This window comes from Podarcis gaigeae, assembly GCF_964106915.1.
Source record: "Podarcis gaigeae genome assembly, chromosome: 2".
Classification (NCBI taxonomy): Eukaryota; Metazoa; Chordata; class Lepidosauria; order Squamata; family Lacertidae; genus Podarcis; species Podarcis gaigeae.
This window is the reverse complement of record NC_139679.1, coordinates 86,990,366-87,015,310: the sequence shown is the minus strand read 5'-3', so window position 1 is coordinate 87,015,310 and position 24,945 is coordinate 86,990,366. Positions and strand designations below refer to the sequence as shown.

The 24,945-nt window shown below is 44.7% G+C and overlaps 1 protein-coding gene across 12 annotated transcripts in view; it reads left to right on the top strand.

The window, feature by feature from the left end:
* LOC310838598 (clathrin heavy chain 2-like) overlaps positions 1-18,362 on the top strand; it is a 47,466-nt gene extending 29,104 nt beyond the window's left edge. For 4 of the 12 annotated variants that reach the window (XM_083726107.1, XM_083726117.1, XM_083726115.1 and 1 more), the window contains exons 3-10: positions 5,369-5,434; positions 7,661-7,892; positions 8,851-9,000; positions 9,869-9,987; positions 10,670-10,834; positions 10,947-11,060; positions 11,864-12,040; positions 12,152-13,097. In XM_083726107.1, the coding sequence (XP_083582233.1) occupies positions 5,390-5,434; positions 7,661-7,892; positions 8,851-9,000; positions 9,869-9,987; positions 10,670-10,834; positions 10,947-11,060; positions 11,864-12,040; positions 12,152-12,289 (1,140 nt within the window). In that variant the 5' untranslated portion in view covers positions 5,369-5,389 and the 3' untranslated portion in view covers positions 12,290-13,097. Of the gene's footprint in view, positions 1-1,125; positions 1,324-1,873; positions 2,019-4,347; positions 4,598-4,669; positions 5,134-5,368; positions 5,435-7,660; positions 7,893-8,850; positions 9,001-9,868; positions 9,988-10,669; positions 10,835-10,946; positions 11,061-11,863; positions 12,041-12,113; positions 13,098-18,302 lie in introns of those variants that run through there. The other 8 variants (XM_083726114.1, XM_083726111.1, XM_083726108.1 and 5 more) reach the window with 8 other exon arrangements.
* The last annotated feature ends 6,583 nt before the right edge of the window (positions 18,363-24,945 follow it).

The window sequence follows — 24,945 nt, the reverse complement described above, 5'->3', positions numbered from 1 at the left end:
TTTAGCAACATTTGGAGGACCATCTGACTTGCATGTAAAAAAAAACATGTTTATAATAAATAATTGGAAATTACTGCCTCCATTAATAAAGAACTCATCCTGCACTTCTTTTACAGGGAACATTTCTGCTAACTGGTCTTATATCTAAACTGTTGTTGCCCTTCTGCTTAGCCATTATGAATGACCTTAAGCAATTTCTCGATTTTCAGAATGAGTGCATTTCATGGGTAGGCCAACCAAGGCCCGGATCTGGCCTAATCGCCTTCTAAATCCGGCCCGCAGACAGTCCGGGAATCAGTGTGTTTTTACATGAGTACAATGTGTCCTTTTATTTAAAATGCATTTCTGGGTTATTTGCGGGGCCTGCCTGGTGTTTTTACATGAGTACAATGTGTGCTTTTATTTAAAATGCATCTCTGGGTTATTTGTGGGGCATAGGAATTCGTTCATTTCCCCCCCAAAAAAATATAGTCCAGCCCCCCACAAGGTCTGTGGACCGTGGACAGTGGACTGGCCCTGCTGAAAAAGTTTGCTGACCCCTACTTCTTCCTTCCCAGGTTTATGATTTTAAAAAGCAGTATAAAGCACTCAAAAGAGGAACTAAATTTTGCAAAGTGATATTATTCATTCCAGTCACAAAAAGCTCAGATCCATAACAAGGAATTTTTAATGGCACAGTTCTTAGTGACAATGCACTCCGAGTGCTCAGCTAGGAATTCTGAGCCTCTCCAGAGTACAAAGGGATTCCAGAACTTTTAAGTTTGCAGATCTAAGCTTACTTACACCCTAATTTTAAACAGTTTCACCATAAATAAGTTCACCACTAAACTTTGATCAACTTTAATGGGTCTTACTTCCTAGGAAGTAATATAAAGTCTGCTTAATACTGCAGCCTTACAAGAGTGAAAATCTCACAGAAGTCAGAAATGTTTCGGTTTGTGACTTCCATGATGGCTATGCTCTGCCTCCATGGTTGGAGGCTGTGTCCTTCTGAATACCAGTTGCTGGAAACTGCAGGGTAGCAGAGTACTCTTACACTTGGGTAATGCTTGCCAGCTTCCCATAAGCATGTTTGGCCATTATGAGGTCAGATCTTATGTTCTCAACTGCTCAAAATTCCATAGAAGGGAAGATGTTGTTCACGGAAGCTTCTCTTGCCACCACCGCTGTGTAATAAGAAGAGCCACACTTTGTGACATTTCCAGTTCTTCTGTGCAACTGTCTAAAGATGGAGAAGCCCACTTGGGGGCTGGACCCAGCAATGCTTTCTCCAACAAAGGAACCCTGATGCTAGTAACCTCTTTTCAGTAATCATCTCCACTGGTAGGCTCAGTGTTGCCAAGCACAAACTTTCCTACAACGAAAGAGAACTCTAGAAGCAGCAGAATACTAAAAATAAGCCAGTATGATGTGTGAATTAAATGAGGGTGGCAGAAATGTATATTTGCTACCCTGCTGCCACATCCAACCGCAAGACACCCATATAATCACACCACAGGGAACCCCATTCAATCTAACTTTTTAAGTAACTCAGGGAAATTTATTGGCCAATATATAAACAAACAAACTTCATTAGCACAGAGTTAAGGCTCCCATGGGCCCACTCATTCCCTCCCAGAATATCCTCCCAGCAAAAATGTAAACTTCACACAAACAATAAATAAAAGGTTGGACTCTGTTATACCAGAAAGGTGCCACAGTTTCCCTGGTGAACACTGATCTTTGCCATTTATCCTCACAGAACCTGTCACTTCTTTCCCATCACAACTATAGAGCACACAGTCCCCTCACACCCCATCATGTTCTTCCCCGGACCAATTCACCAAATAATCTTGTTTTGCTTTGCTTTTTTGGAATACTCCACTGCTCAAAGAGTGCTGAAACGAAGTTACTAGGCGCCTTGATCTCATTGTGAGAAAACACATTCCAAAGCTCCAGAAGAGCTTTGTGTTCCGGAAGAGTATTCCGGAAGAGGCTCTTGCCAGCTTAATGTTTCACAAGAAAAGGCTGTCCTGGAGGTGAGGGGAATGTTATCTTTTGTTAGGGTGATACCTAGATGCACTGCAGTGATATCAGCTGGAAAGTCCCACACTACTACCAAAAGTACAAGGTTGGGGGGATTGTGGCAGGAAGGGGGACTCATTTTGAGACTCTAGATTCCAGGTGGATGATTTCCTAGGAGGAATAAGAGCTTCAGGAACGGGTTTAATGCCAAGGGCTAAGAGATAAGGACCAAAAGATGAGTAAACAGCACAAAGGACTAAAAAAAAAAAAAAACAACTTCAAAAAAGGGAGCTGGAACTTCAGGACCGCCAGAAACAGTATTTTTTGTCGTTGGCATCTGTCTGTCTCGAGAGATAATGGAATGCCCCTCTGGGGTGAAGTCAAAGTGCTCTGTTAGCGGCACTTCAGTTGACCTCCCCAGGGTGCAAGCCTGGGCAGTATGTATGGAGGTCTTGGGTTGCTCAGACGACAAGCAACCTCTCCTCTGCTTTGATGATGTGGTCCAAGGGAAAGCAGAGCAATTGGTTTGGCACCAGCTTGGCTGCAGGAGTTGTCAGGAGAAGGCACGCAAGATACCATCCAACTGCTTTAGGGAATCGACTCTGGATATGTGTACTCCTTAGCTTTTTTTTCCTCTGGAAGATATCCCACAAGGCAGCAGAAGTTTAGAATCAAGAGTTTTCCTTCTAGATGGGCTACCTTCCCAGGTTAATGAGCCCCATCTGTCCCTCACTTCCCTACTCATTCACTAAAACAGAGACTCTTAAAAGGAAGTTTAATTAATTAATTCAGATTAATTTTATCAATCTGGAACAGGCTTCCATTACATATCAGAGAGACATTGTTTCTACTGCCTTTTCAGCACCTATTGAAGATCATCTTTTTTTCAGCAAGCCTTTAAATAGAGCCTTTTATCCCAGTCTATTTCCTTATTGGATATGAAATCCTTTTCATATATGAAATCCTTTTCATATATGAAATCTTTTCATATATGTTTTATTGTTAATGTTTTAAATTACTTAAAGATGTTTCATAGGAAGTGATTCATAAATGGAATGGAATGAAATAAAGTAAAATAAAAAGGGCGGAAGAGATATTTTTAAAGGAAGTTGAGAGAGATGAAAGACCTGAATTTCACTGTTGCTCAGTTTAGAATGCTGGAGAAGGTTTGAAAAACTGACAATACAACATCCCTGAAAGAGCCTAACCAAGAAAATTAGAAGTTCTAACTTGCAAAGATTGTAATCTGGAAAACAGGTCCAGAAAAAAAACTTCTCAGGTTTACAAAATGCCTGAAATCCCCCCCCCTCTCTCTCTCTCTCACGCACACACACACACACACAACCCATCAACAAAATACTTTTACAGAATTATTAGCTCAAATGCAACATTAAACTATTACCATGAAATGTTCCTGATTGTGATCAGTGGGTAAATACCACAAAAATTGGGAAATGTCTTGCAAAAAGAACTTTAAAGGGGGGGGGAGAGAATTCTGTGCTCTATCACAATATCCCTTCCTGTAACTATAAATGTACAATCCTATGCAAACGCAAACACTTTAAAGCACACCCCATCGGGACATACGTAGTGCGCACTGGGGCATACACACCACACATTTAAATTACATTTCTTGCCCCAACCCCCACTTGAATCCTGGGAACTGTAGTTAACCCCTACACTACAGAAACAACACACACCACCAGTAACAATCTACAGTTCCCAGGATTCATGTGTGTTGATAGTGGTGATTATCAGATTTTGGAGTCCTTCAAGAGCAGGAGTAAATTTTGTTAGAGAGCAGTGTTTACCAAGTCGTTGCTCAAGCAATATGGACCTTTCTAAATCCGCAATTCTGCTACTTGGGAATTCAATGAAGGATATAATCCTAAACACACCACCAAATACGTGCAGTTGAAGTACGTAGGAATTATTTTTAAGCAAATCTGCTTAGGGTCCTTTTACTCCCTACCCCAGTCTTTTTCAAGTCAGTCGCCCCACTCATTTCAGCGGGGCTTGCTCCAAAGTAAGAACGCACAGGATCGCTGCTGTGTACTCAGATCCTGTGCAAACTTACTTGGGAGTAAATATTGTGGAATGAGGTGAGACTTCTAAGTGTATATAGGCTCAAGTTATTACTTGAGTATTATTTTCACTCAGATACTAACAAGACTAACCAATTATCTGAGTAGCTAGATTTCAAATTGAAAGCGGGGGCTCACGTTTGCCTGCTACTCTGAGCGTAAGCAAAGGTCCCTTCCCTTCCCTTTCTCGCCTCCCAAACCCCATAGAAAACAGGCGCGCCAAGGCGAGAAGTTTTTGCTCTCTTTATGACATCCCATTCTCGATGTGCAGGGTTTGTTCTGCATGAAAAAGAATTTCTGTTGGGTGATTCCACGTCTGTATCGGCACCATCCAAAGTCACATTTACTACCTTTTCTTGAGGACAAGGCCTTGAGAAATGAGCACCGCTGAAATTAATTGGACTTGCGCCGAAGAAAACCTAGGAGGAGCCAGTATGGATTTTCAGCTCTCTGCACCATCAGGAACTTGGGCTGAAGACAACTCAACAACGAACCTGATTCCGATTCTGGTCCGCAACCCAGATCTTCTGCTAGCCACAGCTCCTTCTGATATGCCTCTAAAACTTAACATCCAAGAGTTATATATTGCACTGTATTTATAAAAGCATTTATATGCCGCTTTCTCGTGCAAAATACCAAGGCGGGTGTGCAAGCTCCACGATCTGTGTTCTGCGCGTAGCAGATCGTTAGGCTGTTGGTTTTCATACACAACGGCTTTTATACACTATCCGCTTGCTCCGGGTGGGGCGAGTTGGTTGCTTTCCTCTCCCTTTTTCCTCGGTCCGCATCAGACTGTTCTCCATGGGGCCCTTGGTCTGGGATTGGTCGAACCGGTAGGAGTAGTAGAGAGAGATCTGGCTGAGGGATCCTCCCTTTTGCTAGGGCTAATTGGATCGAGTCTGAAAGCAAGATCATGTACACCTGGGAAAGAGGGCAGGAATGGCCTTGAAACGCCATTATAATCCGAGAAAAAAGGAGGAGGAAAGAGTAGGAACTTTGGGCAGCCGCAGTGGGGAAGACTGACAGCTACGCGGAGCGCTTCCCTGTAAGTTTTTAAAGGCTCAAATACTGAACTACAGTATGTGGTGCAGTTGTTTTCACGGATTTAGTTAGTTTTTCCTCGGGGTGAGCCTCTTACTGTTAACTCCTGTTTTAATTTACTTGCTAGCCTGGGTCATCACTCCCGACTCCATAAACCTTCCCCAAAGCCGTTCCTCTCCCCACGTGTCCCCCTTTTCTCTCCCGCGCACCATTTGCTCCTATTTTTATCTGCACTGCAGGTTGATTCGGAATACCAAGCTATGAGCGAGCCTGTGTCTCCAGTCCGCGTGGAAGTTTTGACTCAGGTAAGCAGGAAACAACACCCCCCCCCCAAAAAAAAAAACCCACGTAGCTCAACCTATAGGCCTCTGTGGGAAAATAGTTAGTCGAGAGGTGGTGACGGGCCTGGGCGGGTGCGCAATTTGGAATGGGTCGACCTCAGGGTTGGTTGCGGCGCTATGCAGCCCCAGAGATTGGGAAAGGGGCGAGGTGGTTGTGTGGATAGAAGATTTCCGGGGTTCCGTTGGAAGCCATTTTAAAATCTCCCCTGGGGTCATAAATGAGAGTTGCTCTTATAGGAATCAGTGGTGGGTTAGGGGAGTTCTGACTGGGCATGCCTCCACCCCCCGCAAGCAAAACTTAAAAGAAGTATTACTGCACTGTCCTCACGCAGAGAGGAGGGGCCTTTTTATTTTTTCGGTGTTTCAAGCTGCCCCCCCAGTCAATAAAAATCGATAAAATACATAGCTAACTAAGGTTCTGCCCACCCCCCAACAAAAGGCCTGCCCCACCCCACAAATACAGCCCATTATCTCCATATTGCAGGTTGGGGACGGCTGCTGGGAGATACTGCTTATGCCAGCCCTTTAGTCTGCTAGTAATATGACAGGTTGGGGGTTCAGGTGATTTCTAGCCTAACTGCATTAAAAGACCACTTAGGTTGTAGCCAAGGTCAGTCTAGTCACACTGCCACCTGCTAGCCCAAATCTAATACTTGGCTTTGTGCAAAAGCCCTGTCCTCTATTGACTTGCATGCAGGCATGTTTCACTTTAAAAGCATCTTTGGATATATCTGAAGAGAATTGGGCTGTGAACTTATTTGGTGGCATGGGTGTGTGACTTCTGCCCATGATGCCAGATCACAGCTGCCTTAGAACCTTGGATTTCTCCAGTGACTTTTTTGAGCTTCTCCTTTCTGGGTGTAGAAAGGGGGGGGGGGAGTCTTGAGTGTAGTCGTTAAGGCTGTAATCCTCCACATCCTTGCCTGGGAGTAAGCACCATTGAAACTGACTATGCTTCCTTCCAAATATACTTATATAAGGTTACATTTTCTGTGCCTATAAAGGGAGTGGCTCTGTTAGTGCAGTCAGTTGCATTCTTCATGCAAAGGTGGAGTTTCTCCTTTCTGGGTGTAGAAAGGGGGGGGGGAGTCTTGAGTGTAGTCGTTAAGGCTGTAATCCTCCACATCCTTGCCTGGGAGTAAGCACCATTGAAACTGACTATGCTTCCTTCCAAATATACTTATATAAGGTTACATTTTCTGTGCCTATAAAGGGAGTGGCTCTGTTAGTGCAGTCAGTTGCATTCTTCATGCAAAGGTGGAGTTATTGGTTGCATCCCCACTTCCATGTTGAGTAACATGGGAATGCTAATGCCTGACTTGGATTGACTTTTTTCCTAACGTTGTTCCTATCAAAATGGCTACCTGCAATTTCTTTCTTTCTTTCTTTCTTTCTTTCTTTCTTTCTGGTCTTACTCTGTAGGGGTCACTCTTTCATGTAAATTGTTATTACTTAGTACCTCTATCTTTAATTTATAGCAAAAATCAACACTTTAAATGCATTTTGGACTTCAGTTTGGAACATGATTTCTCAGTGCTGTCCATATTTTTTCTATTCCAACAAGGGAAATATAAAAGCGTCACATTTGGCAGAAATAATCTCAAGATTAGATCTTCATGAAACCATTTTTATCGTGTTGATTTTCTAATTTTCGTATTAAGTTGTTTTTAACTAGTCAGCAGTACAAAGTACTTGCTAATCTTTCCACTCTTCTACACTTATTTTGCTGCAGTTAATTTCCTAATGAGCAGGTCAGACCTAATCAAGCAAATGGCCTGAAAGCGTATGATGGATATTACAAGGAGGTAGCAGGTGAAAAGAATGAATAGCGGCAGAGTTGGAGGGTGGGGAACCTGGGTTCAAATCGCTGCTCAGCCATGGAGTTCAGCTGCAGTTCAGTCCTATACTTTTTGTTGACTTCTGAGGGGGGAGGGTTTCCTAATGATGCTCATGGAGCTTCCTGGTTTGCAGTTCCTTGTTCAACAAAAAAAGTACATGAGCAGCTTAAATAAGGAGCAGAAATTGACATACTTGGGTTTCTCCTTCACCCCAACCTTGGGTCACACCAGATCGTACACATACCCCTACAAGGACACTGTTCCCTTAGCCTTGGTTCGGCTCCAAACAGTTTTGTGGGCATTGAAACACTTTTCTGGAGGAACGCTCCACTCACGCTCCCATTCTCTGCAGCTCCAAGCCCATGGCATTGTATCGGAATACATCACCTACCCTCGTGTAACCTTCTCGTCTGCCTCTCGCCTCTGTGTCCGGCACAGCCCTCCTGGGGACTCCTCCCGGCAATCGCTGACGCTCTTGGATCCCCGTGCATCTCCCAAGGAGGATCAGGCTCCGCCAAACTGGACTTTGCATCATGTGCAAGGGGCTCTGGCTAATCCTAGCCGTCCACTGCTTGCTGTCAGAGGTACAGTCATACCTCGGATTACAGCACTTCAGGTTCCTTTTTTTCGGGTTGCGGACCGCCGAAACCCAGAAGTACCGGAACGGGTTACTTCGGGTTTTGGTGGTCGTGCATGCACAGAAGCACCGAATCACAACCCGCGTATGCGCAGACGCGAATTGCGAATGCTGCGGGTTTGCAACCCGAGCGTCCATGGTATTTCATTAATAGGAACACTAGCTGGTTATTGGAAAGTAGAGTTGAGCAAAGGAGAGGAAGTCGGGGTGTTGTGTGTTACTAAATTCGCCACAGACTAGACCCACTGAAATGAATGGGCCTAAGTTACAAATGTCCTTAAATTTCAGTGGGTCTGCTGTAGAGTAGGACTTGCGTTGGAAGCAATCCAGTGTGGATTGGGGTGAAGGGGAAAAAATGGGAGTGATGGAAAGCGAATGCTAGAGGGTCATTTTGGTACTTGAGGGGGAGGACTTGTGTTATTGCAGAGAAGTAAAGGGCTTGAATTGAACTGAGGTGTCTTTGAGTGGGAGATGGCCTTAGAAGAAGGAAGGTGGTAACACTGTCCGGTTGCCATTTTATTTTGGGCAGTGGTTCTAAAACTGGGGGAGAGGTTGAAATATTTGTTTTCCCTTGAGACAGCAACTTTTCCAAAGGAATTCTTTGTCTCTGACCCATTTAATGTTCTGGTAATGCCAAGCGCTCTCTCTGCAGCCTTTGGAAACGTCAAGTCATTTCTGGTGAATGAGCTGCCATGTCCCAAAGTTCTCATTTGTAGCTTTCCATATTATTTACCTGCTTTCTATTTGGTTGTGGGGGCTTCTCATTCAGTTTTGCAGAAGAGACACAGGTGCACCTAAAATACAGTGAATTGTCTGTTTTATAAATTGAGGGGCCTTCACTGTCAAGCGGCTCCACTCCCTCAAACCACAGCAGTTGTCTTAACCTTCCCTCTTCTTCCTTCTAGCGGGGCAGCTGGCCCAGGTCTACGACGTGGACCAGCGTTCCTTAAGATACCAGTGGGAATTTGCTCATCCTATTGAGTACTGGGTGTGGTTAAACACTGACATTCTGGCTGTGGTGACAGAGGAGGATGTCTTCCACTGGACCGTAAAACGTGAGTGTTCAAGGGACTTGGGGAAGATGTTGTTAGGGTGGCTATAATGAAAGAATCCTGGGCAGGGGCAGGTTGTAGGCAGAATGATGAATGGAGTTAAGTGGTGAAACCAAGGGTGCTTGGTGGATGGAGTTGGGAGTAAAGGACAAAGGACACATGCATTGTAGGAGAGGCAGGCTGTCTAGTTTATGGGATAAGTTAGTGATTATTGAAGGGAATTATTGGGGAAGCAGTGTGCTGGTGTTGCCTCAACAGTCTACTGTGATGAAAATTAAAAGCAGAGGGGTAGTTTGAGGATCTATCCATGGAGGATTGTCCTAAAGCAGCAAAGTGCCCTTTGAAGCAGACTCCCACCCCCCCTGGGAAGCTGTTTCAATTGACACTTTGCTCAGCTTCTCCTTTAAGTGGGCGGGTGGCAGCAGTGGCGCCATATGCAGCCCAGCCCCCATAAAGGAGAAGACAGAGCACTTTAATCTTGGCACATTAGCTCATTAGATTAAATCCTGCTTCCTCGGCTGTGTGATCCTGTTGCCACCTAGGAACAGGACAGCATAGCCAGTGCAGGATTAAACCCTGTCCTCCCGCCCATCAGCTGACATAATCACTGATGGGTGGGTGAGTATGGTTTAGGCGCAGTTGTGGCCAAACTTGGCCCTCCAGCTGTTTTGGGACTACAACTCCCATCATTCCTAGCTAACAGGACCAAAACAGCTGGAGGGCCAAGTTTGGCCACCACTGGTTACGGAACAGGCCCGGCATGTCCAATTGAACCCCTCAGCCAGACGTTCCCTACTTAATCTATCACGTAAGCCATATGAATTGAGCAGAAGACCTTGACTCCATTCCTTGTCTGTAATCTCCCTTCAAGGTTCTGGACCAAGTTGGCAGTTTAGCCGACATGAACGTCTCTGTGGCATGGAGGTGGTAGGATATCAACGGGATGCCAGTCATATGTGGATGGCTCTCTCTGCTCTAGGACTTGAGCAGGTACATAATTCTCTGACCCCATGGCTATGATATGTCTCTTGTCTCTTGTTTCTATTTTATATTTTAAAAATATTTTAATTAAGTTTTACATAGCACATTTCAATTTAAACATATCATTCACCTTCACATTTAGGATTCTCGGAATCCCCTGACTTCCCACCACCCTTCTCTGGTTTTCATTGTCAATCCCTTTTTCTTTCAGCTTATCCATTATTTTTAAAAAATAAATGTTAAAAGTTAAGTCTCTTGTTTCTAAACCCATTACAGTGGTACCTCAGGTTAAGTACTTAATTCGTTCCAGAGGTCCGTACTTAACCTGAAACTGTTCTTAACCTGAAGCACCACTTTAGCTAATGGGGCCTCCTGCTGCTGCCATGCCACCGGAGCACGATTTCTGTTCTCATTCTGAAACAAAGTTCTTAACCTGAAGCACGATTTCTGGGTTAGCGGAGTCTGTAACCTGAAGCGTATGCAACCTGAAGCGTCTGTAACCTGAGGGTACCACTCTACACGGCTTGGTGGCTCTGTTCTAACCCAGATATAGCCAACATTGTGCCTCAGATATCGCTTGACTCCAACCCTAACTGGCATGGCCCAATAGTCAGGGATGGTTCGAGTTGTAGTCTAAGCAGCATTGGCTACCTCTACTCTGAATCTCTCTCTCTTTGTTTCTTTCTCACAGAGCCAAGTTGTGGGCCTGACCCAGCTGTATTGGCGAGGGGGCCCACTGTCTCAGGTCATAGAAGCCCAAGCAGTAGCCTTGCCTCAGCACAGATTTTCCAGGAATCCAAAACCTTCAACATCCCTCTTAGCTGCTGTGCGGAGAGGCAAGGAACAGGCTGGACAGGTGACTGGGGCTTAGTAAGGATGGGCAAAGAGGAAGTTGGGAGCCAAGGTCTACTGCGTAGGGAGCCAGTAAAGTCTCTAACCCTGCACTTGCTTCTTGTTTGTGTCTGCAGTTTCATGTGGTAGAACTAGGCCCACATCAGCCAGGGAACGCTGCCTTGCTTAGTGCCCGCGACACCTTGCCTTTCAAGGGGACTCAGCTAGGGGACTTCCCCAGTGCAGTACAGGTGAGTTTTGCCTTGGAGACAGTTGGCTTATGGACCTGCTGAACCTTGGACAACAACTTCTCTCATCCCCATGCTGACTGGGTCTGATGGGAATTGTAATCCAAAACATCTGGAAGGTGTCAGTTAGGCTGATGTAGTTGGTGGTGGGGTTTTTTTGTGCCTTCCCCATCTAACCCAGTGGATGTCTGGCTATTGGATCCAGAGTTGGTGGCCATGTTTTCCAAGTGCCCGGGAGTAGTTGGGACAAGGGGAAGAAGCTTTTAGGGCATTGCCGGGGAACCTCTGGAACTCCAGATGTTGCTGAAATACAGCTCCCATCAGCCCCAGAAAACATAGCCATGGGAGTTGTAGTTCATCAACAGTTAGAGGGCCAAAGGTTCCGCATGCCTGTTTTTGGCAAAGGGTGCCTAACCTCTTCGGGCCTGGGGACTCGTTTCTAAATCTAAAACTTCTGTGGCCATCACAAGATAATCAATTTCACACAAGGAAAACTGCCTGTGCTTAGAACTCCCTCACTGCCTGAAAAACAGGCGAAACATGGGTTATCCCACCCCCTACCCCACACACAGACAGACACCAAGAGCAGAAACAAAATAGACAAAAAAAGCAGACAGGGATACCCCAAACAAACAAACAAATTTTTATTAAGGGAGGTCAGGGCCCCCCGGATGGGTGGTCTGAGAGTGCCATTATGCACTCAAGAGCCGTGCTGGTAATCTCAGAGTATGGTTAAATAATATTGATGTGATGTGGGAAGGGGACTGATTCAGACTTCTCAAGCAACTGCTTTTCTATCCTTTTAGTTCCTGCCCCACTTGGGTGTGGTGGTCATTCTTACCAAGCATGCTTTCCTCTTCCTTGCTGACGTGGAGACGGCACAAACCATCCATCGCATCCACCTGGTCTTAGATATCCTTTTCGCTACTGTACTTGATGACGAGAGGCCCCACAGCCTGCTGGGAGTTTGCCGTAGTGGCAAGGTGAGTCAGAGGAATGGAGGGACTTTAGTGTCGGGGAAGAAATGAGGTGAGGTCTGGGAGCCATTGCCTTCAGGTTACCTAAACTCCCTTTTGTCTTTGCTGCTCCCCCAGGTGCTGTCTATCTCTATCTGTCCATACGCTCTGTGTCAATATATCTCCCACCATCCTACCAGCCTCTGCCTTTCCCAGCGGGTGCTACAACTGGTGGGCCAGATTCCTGCTCCACGGAAAGCCATTTCTGTGGAGTGACTTCTCCTCGCCCAAAATACTGAGATGGAACGCTTGCAAGTGCCTCAAAACTGTTTTCATTCCTAAGTGGATCTTATGGGGGCTTTGGGAAAAGGGAAAGGCAAATTGAAAGCATAGGAACAGGGTGATGTCCACAGCAGTAATGTGGACGCCTGCTGAGCTGCTTATGGAAGCAGGGAAGAAAGAACTGGTCATTTTTGTGGGGAAAGATGACTCATAACTATGAATGTGATGTTTTGGGTATAGTGGAGATTTTTTTATGAGGAGCAAAGAGGGTATTGTTTATGCTGCAGGGGGCATTGGCATTGACTATATGTGTCTGGTGGTGGTCTCTGCCTGCTATATTGTCTGGCTTGCTTCCCTTTTGAAAGGGGTGCTGATCTTGTGGCAGCTGTGTGCCTTGTCTCCAAGGAACACTGGGTCATTGGTGCAGCGGAGGCAAGACATTCTATCCACAGCTCTGCCTTTCCCACCTTCTAGGTCATGACCTGCTGACTTACCATTGCTTTGGAAAAAAAATAAAAATAAAAGGAAGCTGAGTGGCTTATTTACATACCTACTAGTCATTCACACAGGGAGCCAGAATGACAAAATTGCCAGTGTTTCCACAACAAGGGTGCCATTTTAAATTAATATCTGTCTGGTGTGAGCAAGTTTTTTTGGGGTTTTGCCGAGACGTGAAAATACTCAGGACTTTGTGTGTATGTATGTATAAATATAGTGGGTTGTTGTTGTCTTTTATTTTCTGGCAATATTTGGTCAAAGGGCAGTTCAGCATACGAATAAAATACACCTCCACCCATCTGCAGCCAGTGTGGTGTAGTGGTTAAGAGTGGTAGTCTCGTAATCTGGTGAACCGGGTTCGTGTCCCCGCTGCTCCACATGCAGCTGCTGGGTGACCTTGGGCTAGTCACACTTCTTTGAAGTCTCTCAGCCTCACTCACCTCACAGAGTGTTTATTGTGGGGGAGGAAGGGAAAGGAGATTGTTAGCCATTTTGAGACTCCTTAGGGTAGTGATAAAGCGGGATTTTTCTCGAAGCTACAAACATGAGTCTGACCAAACTGCGGGAGGCAGTGGAAGACAGGAGTGCCTGGCGTGCTCTGGTCCATGGGGTCACGAAGAGTCAGACACGACTAAACAACATCAAAGCGGGTTATCAAATGCAAACTTTTCTTCTTCTCCTCTAGTCAATAATTATGTCTTCCACTGTAGATGCTTAGGAAAGAACATCCTGTCCAGACTTTGTTCTCATGGGGGCGGAGGGCAGTAAGATGCCTATGGGAAGCCCAAAGGCAGGACCTGAGCATCAGGTCATTCTCCCTCCTTTTGTTTCCAGCAGCTGGTATTCAGAAGCATGCTGCATCCAATCGTGGAGGCAGAGCATAGCCAGCATGGCTAGTAGCCACTGGTAGCCTTAGAGACAGGTAGGTCTGCCGTAGTCGAAACAAAATAAAATCCCTTCCACTAGCACCTTAGAGACCAACTAAGTTTGTTATTGGTATGAGCTTTCATGTGCATGCACACTTCTTCAGATAAACTTGATAGCCTTATTCATCATGAATTTGCTTAATCCTATTTTAAAGCCATCTAAGTTGGTGGCCATCACTGTGTCCTGTGGGAGTGAGTTCTGCAGTTTAAGTGTGCAGTTTAAGTGTGTCAAAGGGGTCCTTTCTTTTGTCTGGTCCTGAATCTTCCACCAACCAGCTTCATTGGATGTCCTCAGTTCTAGTGTTACGAGAGGAGGAGTAAAACTTCTCTGTCCACTTTCTCCACACCTCTCTTGTGTCATCTCTTCCTTGCCTCCTCTTTAAACTGTGAACCCTGGGTACAAATTCCTTTACTGTCTCTGCTCTCAATCTCCAGGCTTGTTCAGTTTCACTGTCAGCCCCTGTTCCAGGGGAACTTTGAGAACTGGCGCTCTGTGAGGGAGAACAGGGATCTAACTCTCAGCAGCCTCAACAAGCGACACTTCTTAGGATTCTTTGGGAGAAAGCCATGACTATTTAAAGTACTGTGGTGATGCTTAAAATGTATGGTGTGTATGGGCCCCTGAACTCCTTGGCATGTGTTTGTGGGAGAAATAAGGAGAGGGATCTGGGAGGCAAGAAAAAGCAAGCCACCTAAAGCATACACTTGCAGATGCTTTCAAATATCCTACATGCATTGGTCCTCAGAGCCATTTCCAACTCTAGCCGCTTTAGGGTGGCAGCCACGGACAGTGTGTTGACCTCCAGAGATTATGCTGGCTGGGGCTGGTAGGTGTTGTAGCCCAAATGTCTAAACAACACCAGGTTGGCGGTGGCTGCCCTACAGCAGAATGTGAGGCACCCTATAGGCACTTGCCACCACCTCTTATTTCTGTGGCTTTTCCTTTCTCTTCCCCCTTTATGCTTGTTGAATGCAAGAAGCATTTGACCTCAATCTGTCTGGTTGGATTAGAGTCCCAAGATGCTTCCCTTCTTCCTCGCCACCCCCATACATGGAATTCTGTCACAGCTGTGAAGCCATCTTTTTCTTTGTTGGCATGTAAGCTGCAGAGAGCAGTTAATGGCTGTAATGGAGGGCAAGTGGAAGTGAGAGAAGAGAATGGACTGTAGCTTGATGGTTAGAAAGAGGCCACTTGTATTTTGCTGGCTTGTGTTAATTACGAATTGGTAGTTGAAAAGGCCAGTGGGGAGAATTATTTGCAGGGGGAGAAACAATAAAGGTGGAAGAAAGCAAATGCCACACTGACTTCCATGCTTCACAGTAGATTTTGTAATACGTTTTCCCTGAGGTGTGCTACCCTGGTGGACATGACACATTAGGAGAGGAGAGCGTGTATTAATAAAATAAAAGTTACTTGGGGAATTATGAAAACAATATTCCAACCTAATAGAGTCCAATCCTCTATGTAAGGATAGATGAATCTGTTCAGCATGTAGCATAACTGTAAAAATTAACAAAAGTCTTCTGTTTAGGGGTGAAGATGGATGTTAATATCAGATGTGAGAAGTCCAGTGCGGTTTAGTAGCTAGCTTCCCACAAACTGAATGCTGATTAAGGCATCAGTATTTTCTGCACTCCTTTCATTTCACCTGTGCTATTGGCTTTTTTAAAAAGTGGGTGCATCTTTGGGGGTTTTTTTAATGGGGAGGTGTATTGATGATGTCACAGGTACTAGCCAACTGGTGCCATCTACAGCTGGGTTTCTTACTTAAAACTCAAGTTGCAGGATAGGGTTCCCTTACCAGAGGCTCTCCAGAGGAGAAAGTCCATTTGGATGGAGTATAGTGCTCCTATACTATCCCCATGGCTCTACAATTGTTACAGCTGTAGGTTTGCTGATCGTAAGGAAGCTGCTGTCTCTCAAGAGCTATTCTCTAGGGAGACAGTGGCATCTTTATGTGACAGGATAAAGAAAGACTTTGCCGCTGTGTTTTTGCGAAGAAACTAGAAGAGTGGCAGGGATTTATTCCATTCATCAATGTCTCTTCCTCCCTCACCCTGCTTTTACAAACACACACACACACATTCCTCTATCTCCTCAGTGGGAAATTCTACATTTCAGCCTGATGATACAAGAAAAACTGCCGTCAGGGCAGGAGGCCAAATGCCAGTATAGAAAAAGTCTCTGAGTCAGATGCAGATACAAAATGAAACCTCTGCCTTCCATGTCAGAGTAAGTAGCACAAAGTATAGCTTCAGGGGGGGAAATCCAATAGACACCAATTAAATGCATGACTTGGTTGCTGCTGCCACTGCTGCTAGTGGCTCCTTGCTGGTGGCTGCTGCATAAGACTAGTCATAGCGGGAGTGGCAGAGGCTGTGCACGGTTCCCATGCTGCTGCGGCTTAATGTTGCAAAGCCGTTTGGCGACTTTTGGCCTCTTCTCCTGTGTGTCTGGCTTTTCGCTGCTTTGCGTGCTGGCAGCGTGAAGCTGAGCTGCTTGATTGTGACCTGAAGGTAAAATCCGACGCATGCTTGCTGGGGAGTAAACAGGATTGAATGCAATGGGACTAACTTCTGAGCAGATACTAGACATGTATTCTGAGCAGACAAGTCTAGTATTGATTGCCAGTATATACATGCATTAATGTGTGTGGTGTAGTGGTTTGAGTGTTGGGCTTTGACGCTGGAGCCCAGGTTCAAATCCCCATTCAGTCGCAAAACTGAGCACTAATAGGACTTGAGTAGCCTTAGGAATCTTTCAAGAGCCAACATGGACTAGGACCTTGGCGGTGAAGCTCACTGGGTGATCTTGGGCCAGTCACTGCCTCTCAGTGACTGTGAGGATAATATGAAGAGGGGGAGAACAACATACACTTCCTTGAGCTCCTTGGAAGAAAAGTGGGATCTTAATGTAATAATTACATACATTTGCACTCAATACAAGCTTGCATCCACTTGCCACTTAGATAGGAGATTTCTCATTTTAGAGGATCTGGAGAAGGGAGCAAAGTATATTTTTAAAAAATGCTGTGGGGCTGAGCTGGATAACATCAAGGTCTCCTCCAACTGAGTGGTTCTATGGTTGGAGTCTGAAATGACTAGTTGAAGTGTCAAACCTGCCAAACACATCATCTGCTATAGAAGCTAATGGTTGGAGATGATGATGATTTTAATTTGTATTAAGTAATCACAACTGGAAACAACCACAACATTCAAACAAACAGTTTTGAGGCTTTTCTAGAAGAAGAGACCTTTTGGGGAATGGGACTTCTCTTCTCCCTTCCAGCTTTGCGGAGTGTACTAGTTTGGTCTCTATAAGGTGTGAGCAAAGGAAGTGACTTGAGGGGGGTTGCCTGTAGACTGAACTGTGTACCTGCGCAGCAGACACAAACAAATCACCTGGTTCACAGTCTTCCTTTGTGGTAAGTTATATTTCTGTTTAAAGGATAGTATTTTTTTTAATTACCATATTTGAATTTTATGCAAATTTGGATGGGGGGATAATGCACATCTATTTTTATGCTGCAGAAGTGCCTATCCTTGCCCACCCACAATCAGATCAGCTAAAGGAGAGGTACGGGATCACCTCCCACTCTGACACCAGACATATGAGTCCCGTGAGTCTTTGGGTGGAAGGCTGTATATACAGCATACATTTATAGCACACACACACAAATTAATTGTGGGGACACTAGCTTTGCCCTCACAAAACTATAATTCCCAGCACCCTTAGCAAACTGCAGTTCCCAAGATTCTTGGGATTCTTTTAAATCTATGGTGTGTATGCTGCCTAAGTCTCAAGTGACCCAGAAAACCTACTAAATTCCAAAGACCTAAAAACAAGTTTCAGTGTTGTCAGAAACACCAATGTTACATACACCAGCATTTTCTGCAGCAACTGTGTGGCATGGATGTCATCTATAGATGTATAAACATCTGGTAACTGATGTAATAACATCACTGGTGCAATATCAGGCATATATAAACGTCAGGAAACCCAACTAAACGTTTAAAGTGTTATGAGATGCCAGTATGTGCATTGGTGAGCTCCAAACTTCCATGCTTCCTCAAATGTAGAGGTCCTCTGGGTTCTACTGTATACATGAGATATCATTTCCATGGTTACATTTGGGAGTTGACTAATATGTTGTTACCCTAGCCTAGAGGGCACCAAATAGTTACTCAGTTCTCAAGGAAACCAGCATCAAATGATTTTTTTTTGGAAATCTAGATTGGGGTTATGCACTTCTCTCTTCCCCTGAAAGAAGGCTGATTGGTTGCATTCCACACACAACTTTGCTTCCATGCTGTAATTACGAGGTCTGCATTTAGGCTGAACCCACTTACTTGGAAGTAAGTCCCATTTAACTCAATCAGACCTCCTTCTGAGGGGATATAAGACTGCGCTGCCTGCGGATTAACCTTTTTTGATCAATTAGTTTAAAATGTGGCACCCCCCCCCAATTAATGAGGCAACAGATGTGGGGTGCTGGAGGAATGACTTGTAGTATGAGAAATTACAGACAAAATGGATAGCAGATATCATCTTAGAAGATACATCTTCCTTTGTCTCCACACAGAAGGGACGGTAGAGGCTTTGGGAAGATGGAGACATGGGCATCCTGCAAAAAAACAAAACAAGGAAAGGCGAAATCCCCCCCTCCTTTAGATCTATTGTTTATTCCTATGCAAATTTATGTGATTAATTGATTAAACATTATATGATTAATCATCTAAGATTTCTTTAATGAGGTGACAGCCCTAATTGCCATTAAAATTGCTCCTGCCTGCCACCGAAAAGTTAGCACTGCTTCAGCAATAATTATGCCTCTGCTCCGTGTTTGCTAGTGAAGGCTCACACAGGCATTTAGCCTGCGGTGAAGATGGTCTCCACCAAAGGGAAGAAGCAATATTGTTCTTTCTATGTGGGCACAAAATGAGTGCTAGATTGTATCTTATTTCCTGTAATAAAAGCAAGGAGAATGCCAAGAGGAACCAAAACAGTGCCAGAGGTTATGGGAGCAGGGACGGCTGAAGCTGTTGCACTGCCTGAGGTGATGATACCGCTCACCTGCCATTTACAAAAGGACTGGTGTGTCAATGGGACAGACTACACTGCTCTCAGAGATAGCAAGCTTCTTTTAACAGATGGCCCTCAGTGTTTGCTACCCAAAACGACTGCCTCACTTTGCCTCGTGGTGGTTGCCTCAATTGGCCACCTGGTAAGGCTGGGCCTAGTGGAGTCTGGTGCCTGGGAGGGTGGAAGGCAGGGAGGTCAGTCACAGGGGCAACCAAAGCAAATGGCCGCCAGAACTAAGAGGCCAAACCAGCTCATTTTTGTATCCTTCCCTCCTGAGTCCTACAAAGACAACACTATGACTAAAGAGGAGGCGGCTGAAATCCAGTGTCACCCACTAGGCTGGTTGAGGGGGCTGGCTGAGGGGAACTTTGTGGGGCAATGGCTCACTTGCCTATATGAAATAGCCTCCACTGGCTGGGGAAAATCAATAGCTCCTAACAGGGCTTTTTTAAAACCAGAACTCAGTATTGGCACCTGTCAGGTGGACACCATTGCCATTATAAGAGAATGATGGATGTGTTTGTGGTGAGTTCCAGCACCTGTTTTTATAGAAAAATAGCCCTGAGTCTGAGAAGCTAAATTCTAACCACACAAAAGCCAAAGATTTACTCTCTCTCTCCCCCTGCCCCCAATAACACCATCTTCTATTCGGGCACCCAAGAGGTCAGTTCAAGGACACATGCCAAACACAGAGTGGTGACAGCAAGATATATGGCCTGAGGAGAGGGAGGTAGCCTTAGGAGAGACCCAAAGACTGGCTAGAGCTTTCTGGAGGGCTATGTTGGACTCCTGGGTGTGAGGTTCTGCACCTCTGGTGAAGAGGTAACAAAACTGACATAGTGCCGTTGTTGTTTGTAGAATTTACTTATATAACAACTACTGACATAAAGCATAGGCAAGGTATATATGAGCAAGCTCTACAAATTCTCCATTGGACTCTTGGGGTAGGGTGATTTCATCTTCTGCATTAGAGGAGCTTAAAGGACTGAAACAGATGGCAGCGCTTGACTGTGCAAGCATTACACACACTTCATCATGTATAAATGCACTTACCATATGAGCTTGTTTGCGGTCTATTTGCAGAGCTAGCACTCAGCGTTTGTAGGGCCCAGGCAGGTGCAGGGTTGGCATGCCAGCTCTACATACCAATGGACTGGCTCACGTGGTAAGAGCATTTACACAATGGTGCACATATGAACAACTCACACAGGCAAACACTTTACATGCAGCCCCCACCATACTGCTTTCCAGGGTCAGCTCTATAGGGTGGCAAGGTGGGGCATTTGCCAGGGCCTCGCGAGATCGGTGGAAGGCCCACTGCTGTAATGGCCCTACCATTTCTACTTGGAAGGGATGTATCCAAGAAAACTGGTTACAGCCTAAAGTAATTATCAGTTTAAATGCCCCACCTCCTCCAGGTTTAGAACTGGGGGCACCATGCCCAAGGGCCCCCAAAATCTTTGAGCCAACCCTGCTGTTTTGGCTGCAGTTCTGTCCTGCGGATGGTGACAAATGTTACATAGAAGTGTAGGGTTTGGCATATTGCCACGTCTTTCGTGAGCATGACACGTTCCACATCATGTACCTCCATGCCCTGTGGCTAGCTTGGAGAGAGCTTGCGGCAACCACGTTGCTATGCAGTCTAGAGGTGTCTGCTTGATTATTTCCCAGTAGGCAGAGCTGAAGGCCTGAGGAGTTTCTTCTCCGTGGATAAAACCATTTCTCTCATCCCATTAAGTATATTTAAGCAAATTAATGAAATACAGTTTTACAAAACCCACCATCACCCTAGAACCTTCTTTAATTATGAATTCTGCATGGCAACCGTTACCAAGAGAGTCTCCTCTGAAACTGATGTTCAAAGAATTCTACATCAAATCTTCAAACAGCTGAGAAAGGTTCAAGCTACAAAGTCGAAACATCTGTTGCCTTCCATGCATTTTTCAACGGGGAGATCAGAGAGGAAGGGGGGGAAGCAGACAAAACAACCCCAGTTCTGCTTTATTATTTAAATATAACATCAGCTTCTGTCACATGCTTTATGCTGAAAGAAGGCAGGATTTTTTGAGGGGAGGGTGCGGTACAGATTTACCAAACGGGGCCAGAATTCTTAGGGCCCGGAGAACCTTCCTTCACCCCCATTGATTTCTTCTCATTTTGATTGAGCCAGGACGGACTTTGCCAGCATGACAGAAGGCACCACTAGTTGAAATTACAAGGCAATTCTTCCTTTATCTCTGGTGTTGTGCTCCTTTTGAGCCAATGTCTGGTCACTTTTGCCAGTGCAGTGGGGTGCCCATGTTATATGAGGACTTTATTTAATACAGGGGTGATGAACCTGCAACCCTACAGATGCTGCTGAACTTGGGCTGATGGGATTTGTCGTGCAACATCTGGAGGGCACCATGTTCTCAAGGAAGGAAGGAAGGAAGGAAGAAGGACCAATTGATAGACTGAACGACAAAAGGCAGCCTGGCCACATCAGTATAAAATAATAAAATGTAAAATAACATAAACAGAAAACTCAGAATCACAAGGCATTATTATTACTGTTATTTTATACAGCTCTATCAGAGTATTGGTGTGTTAAAGAGCAAAAGAAAAAGACAGGTTCTTTCCCTGAGGAATGTACACTTGGAAACAGAATAATGGGGAGAGACAAGTAGGGTGAAGGGGGGAGAGGGAAGGATAGTCAAGTGTTCTGAGTTACTTTGAGTCAATTATATTTCACTTAGTTTAGTTGCTGTACAACAGAGCAAGGACGTGATGGGAGGGAAGTTACAGGAAAGCTTTGCTAGAGTTGATTTTGCAAAAGGACCTGAAAGGAGAGGAAGGTGCGTACTCATTACAAACCTTCACCCCCTGTATCACCTCCTGCGCATCCCAGTGAGGCTGGGCTACCCACCATCCATGGTCAGTGCGCTGGACTGAATAGGCTCTGTCTCATTTGTTTGACTGCCCTATTTGTTTCCGTCAGAGTCTTTAACAGCTACACAACACACACAAGATCTGAGGCTTTTGCCAACAGAAATGAAATGGTGGAGGAAAGCTTTAATTGTTGAATTGCTGCTTCTTGTGCAGAGGCAGGAGTCCTGACAGAAACAAATGGGGCTACCACACACACAACACTGCACTTGCCTTCTAACATTTTCACACAGTCATTTTCTTAATGATGTTGTGGATAAAGCCAACGTTGATTGGTTAGTTTTCTCAGTGTGGCAACTGGCCACATGAGTTCTTGCCACAAGAAAACTCTGACCCACAAATCATGGGTACCGAGCCCCAGAGGTGTTGCTGCTGACCTGTAATATTATCAACATGTGGCACACCATTCACAACACCACACAATGATTTCACCACATCAAAATAATAATATAAATCAATCAGCCCAGAGAATAAGCTCTAAATGCCAAAGGTTAGTTACAATATCAAGCCCCTCTAATCTTATTAAAATGGGGTCGATGTTCCTTCTTTTCACTCTGTCTTTATTACTTTGTCAAAGTACTTTCAAGTATTATATTTTTATAGGTCTGAAGGACGAGATTATTCATTTTGCTTTATAGACTTGGCTTGATAAATCCACTCAGAAGCAAACTGTGCGATAATTGAAACTCACTGCAGCTTAGTGAGGAGGGAATTTCTTGCACTGGTATCTATGTGCCTTCATTTCTGAATGCTGACATGCTGTCTCACATACCCATGCAAATGAAACCCGGTCAGATTTTTAGGGATATGGAGTTTGTGAGTGACAGGGGTAGAATCAAGTGTGGCGGAGATGGGAATGCATGAGTAGGAAAGGCCTTCCAAATTAACCCCTGTATTGCTGCTCCTGCTCTGCTGATCCCTCCCCTAACCCACCACCCAGTTTTACCCGATAACACTCAAAAATAATGAGTAAGGAAAACAGGGGAGGTAGGGGGAAAGACCATTATTTAGGTTTAAAATAATGGTGGGGCCTGTAATATGGCAATGAATTGACAAGGCTGTTCTTGAGGAGACAGTGTGAATTTTTAAAAATGCATTCAGGAAGCTTTTCAACAATTTATTCCTGCCCACTAGCACTAGCAGAATTGGAATAAACTATTTCCAATGAAGTTGAACTACTTAGAAACGGCCTAGGAGGCTCTTATGGAAAACTAAGTGGTAATATATATCCAGTGACTTAGGGTGATTCCAGGTGGGTGTTTATTGTGGATGGATGTGCATTTTTTGCAGCATCCAAATGGATGTCATTGCCATAAAACCACCAGCCTTTAGTTTCCCATTTAATCCAGACTTAACATTTCTGGGGGAAATCTGATGTTAAGAAAAACTGTTTGCCAATTATCCTCAGCAACCCACTTACATTATTAAGCATCACACAGTTGGTAACCAGATGTCTCTGGGAAGCCAGACTAGAAGTCCCATCTAGAAGAACCCATAGCTACCATTTTCTTAAAGAGATGGGAGCCTACAAAAGTGCCATTCCCTTATCCCTGGAAGCTACATTTAGTTTCAATCCTATACTTGGGGTAAAGGTAAAGGGTCTAGTCTAGTCACGACCGACTCTGGGGTTGTGGCGCTCATCTCGCTTTATTGTCCGAGGGAGCAAGCGTACAGCTTCCTGGTCACGTGGCCAGCATGACTAAGCCGCTTCTGGTGAGCCAGAGCAGTGCACAGAAACACCGTTTACCTTCCCGCCAGAGCAGTGGCGTAGCGTGGGTTGTCAGCACCTGGGGCAAGGCAAGTAATTTGCGCCCCCTAACCCGTGGATTTGCACCCCTAACACATGGATTTGCGCCCCCTAACCCCCAGATGTTGCGCCCGGTGCGCCCGCCCCCCCTGCACCCCCTACGCTACGCCACTGCGCCAGAGCGATATCTATTTATCTACTTGCACTTTGACACGCTTTCGAACTGCTAGGTTGGCAAGAACTGCTAGGTTGGCAGGAATACTTGGGGTAAGTCCCATTGAACTCAATGCGGCTTACTTCTGAGTAGACATTTTGCCTGTTAGACTCCATATAGATCCTCTACTTTTTAGCACTCTTTGTCCTAATATTTTAATTTTTTAAAACCCTATATATTAAATATTTCAATCTATATAGCAAATCATTGCAATGTCGGCTCACTAAAACACAGAGTGAATAATACCTTGCCTTGATATCTAACAATTTTCTGCCATCTGACAATAAATGGATTAAATAAATACTTTAACGCATTAAAAGATAATGAAACAAATATTAATACCATCAAGACTCACAATTTCTTCACCAAGAAATAGAATGAAAAGTAAATAATTTCGTTTTTGTTTTCTGTAATACTCATAGTTTTAAGTTCTAAATTAGAAACTCTGTGACACAAAATGGTACCCAAACCTTTTGCCTCACTGACCACTTAAAAATTGCTGATGGTCTTGTTGGACCAAATAAAAATAATAGTGATGATGATGATAATGATAATGATAATTTTATTATTTACAATCATATTCTAAAAGATACAAAAGTTTGATACTGAAACAGATTAAAATTGCCTTAACTTTCTCTGCATCTGGGTAGGCTTGTCTAAACAGGGATGTTTTTAGCAGGTGCTGAAAAGAATACTGATCTAGATGGAGGTTTGGCCACTGTTGTGGCCAGTCTGCCTCTGAACACTAGTCACTGGGAATCACAAGTGGGGATGAAGGCTGAACCTTGTCCTTGCCAGGGAATTCGTTTGCCCGCGTCCCCAGTGCCGAAGAGAGAGAGAGCAAAAAGCACCAGGAAAGTTTCTTCTTTGGAGAAAAGAGTTTATTGCAAACTGTGCACAGGACAGCCAGCAGGATCGCTCCTGCAAACTGGCTGTAAAGGAATACATTTCAGCAAGCCTTCTTATACCTTTTGAGCATTCCCCCCCTCCCATTCCTTCCTCAAATTTTCCCAATCAGCTGGCAAATGTTCAACTTATTCCCTTATATGGCACATCTATCTGCTGGGTAAGCACTTCCTCATACGTGTCTTTCTGCTAGCTAAGCACTTCCCCCTCCCCTCTTGCTTGTACGTGTCTTTTCTTATCTTTGCATTACTTAAGACAGGAAGCGTATGGCAGGAAACATGGTGATGATTCGCCGTGGAAGAAACTAGAAAGTTTTAAAAATTAGTTTCTTCCACTAGATTCACAAAATGT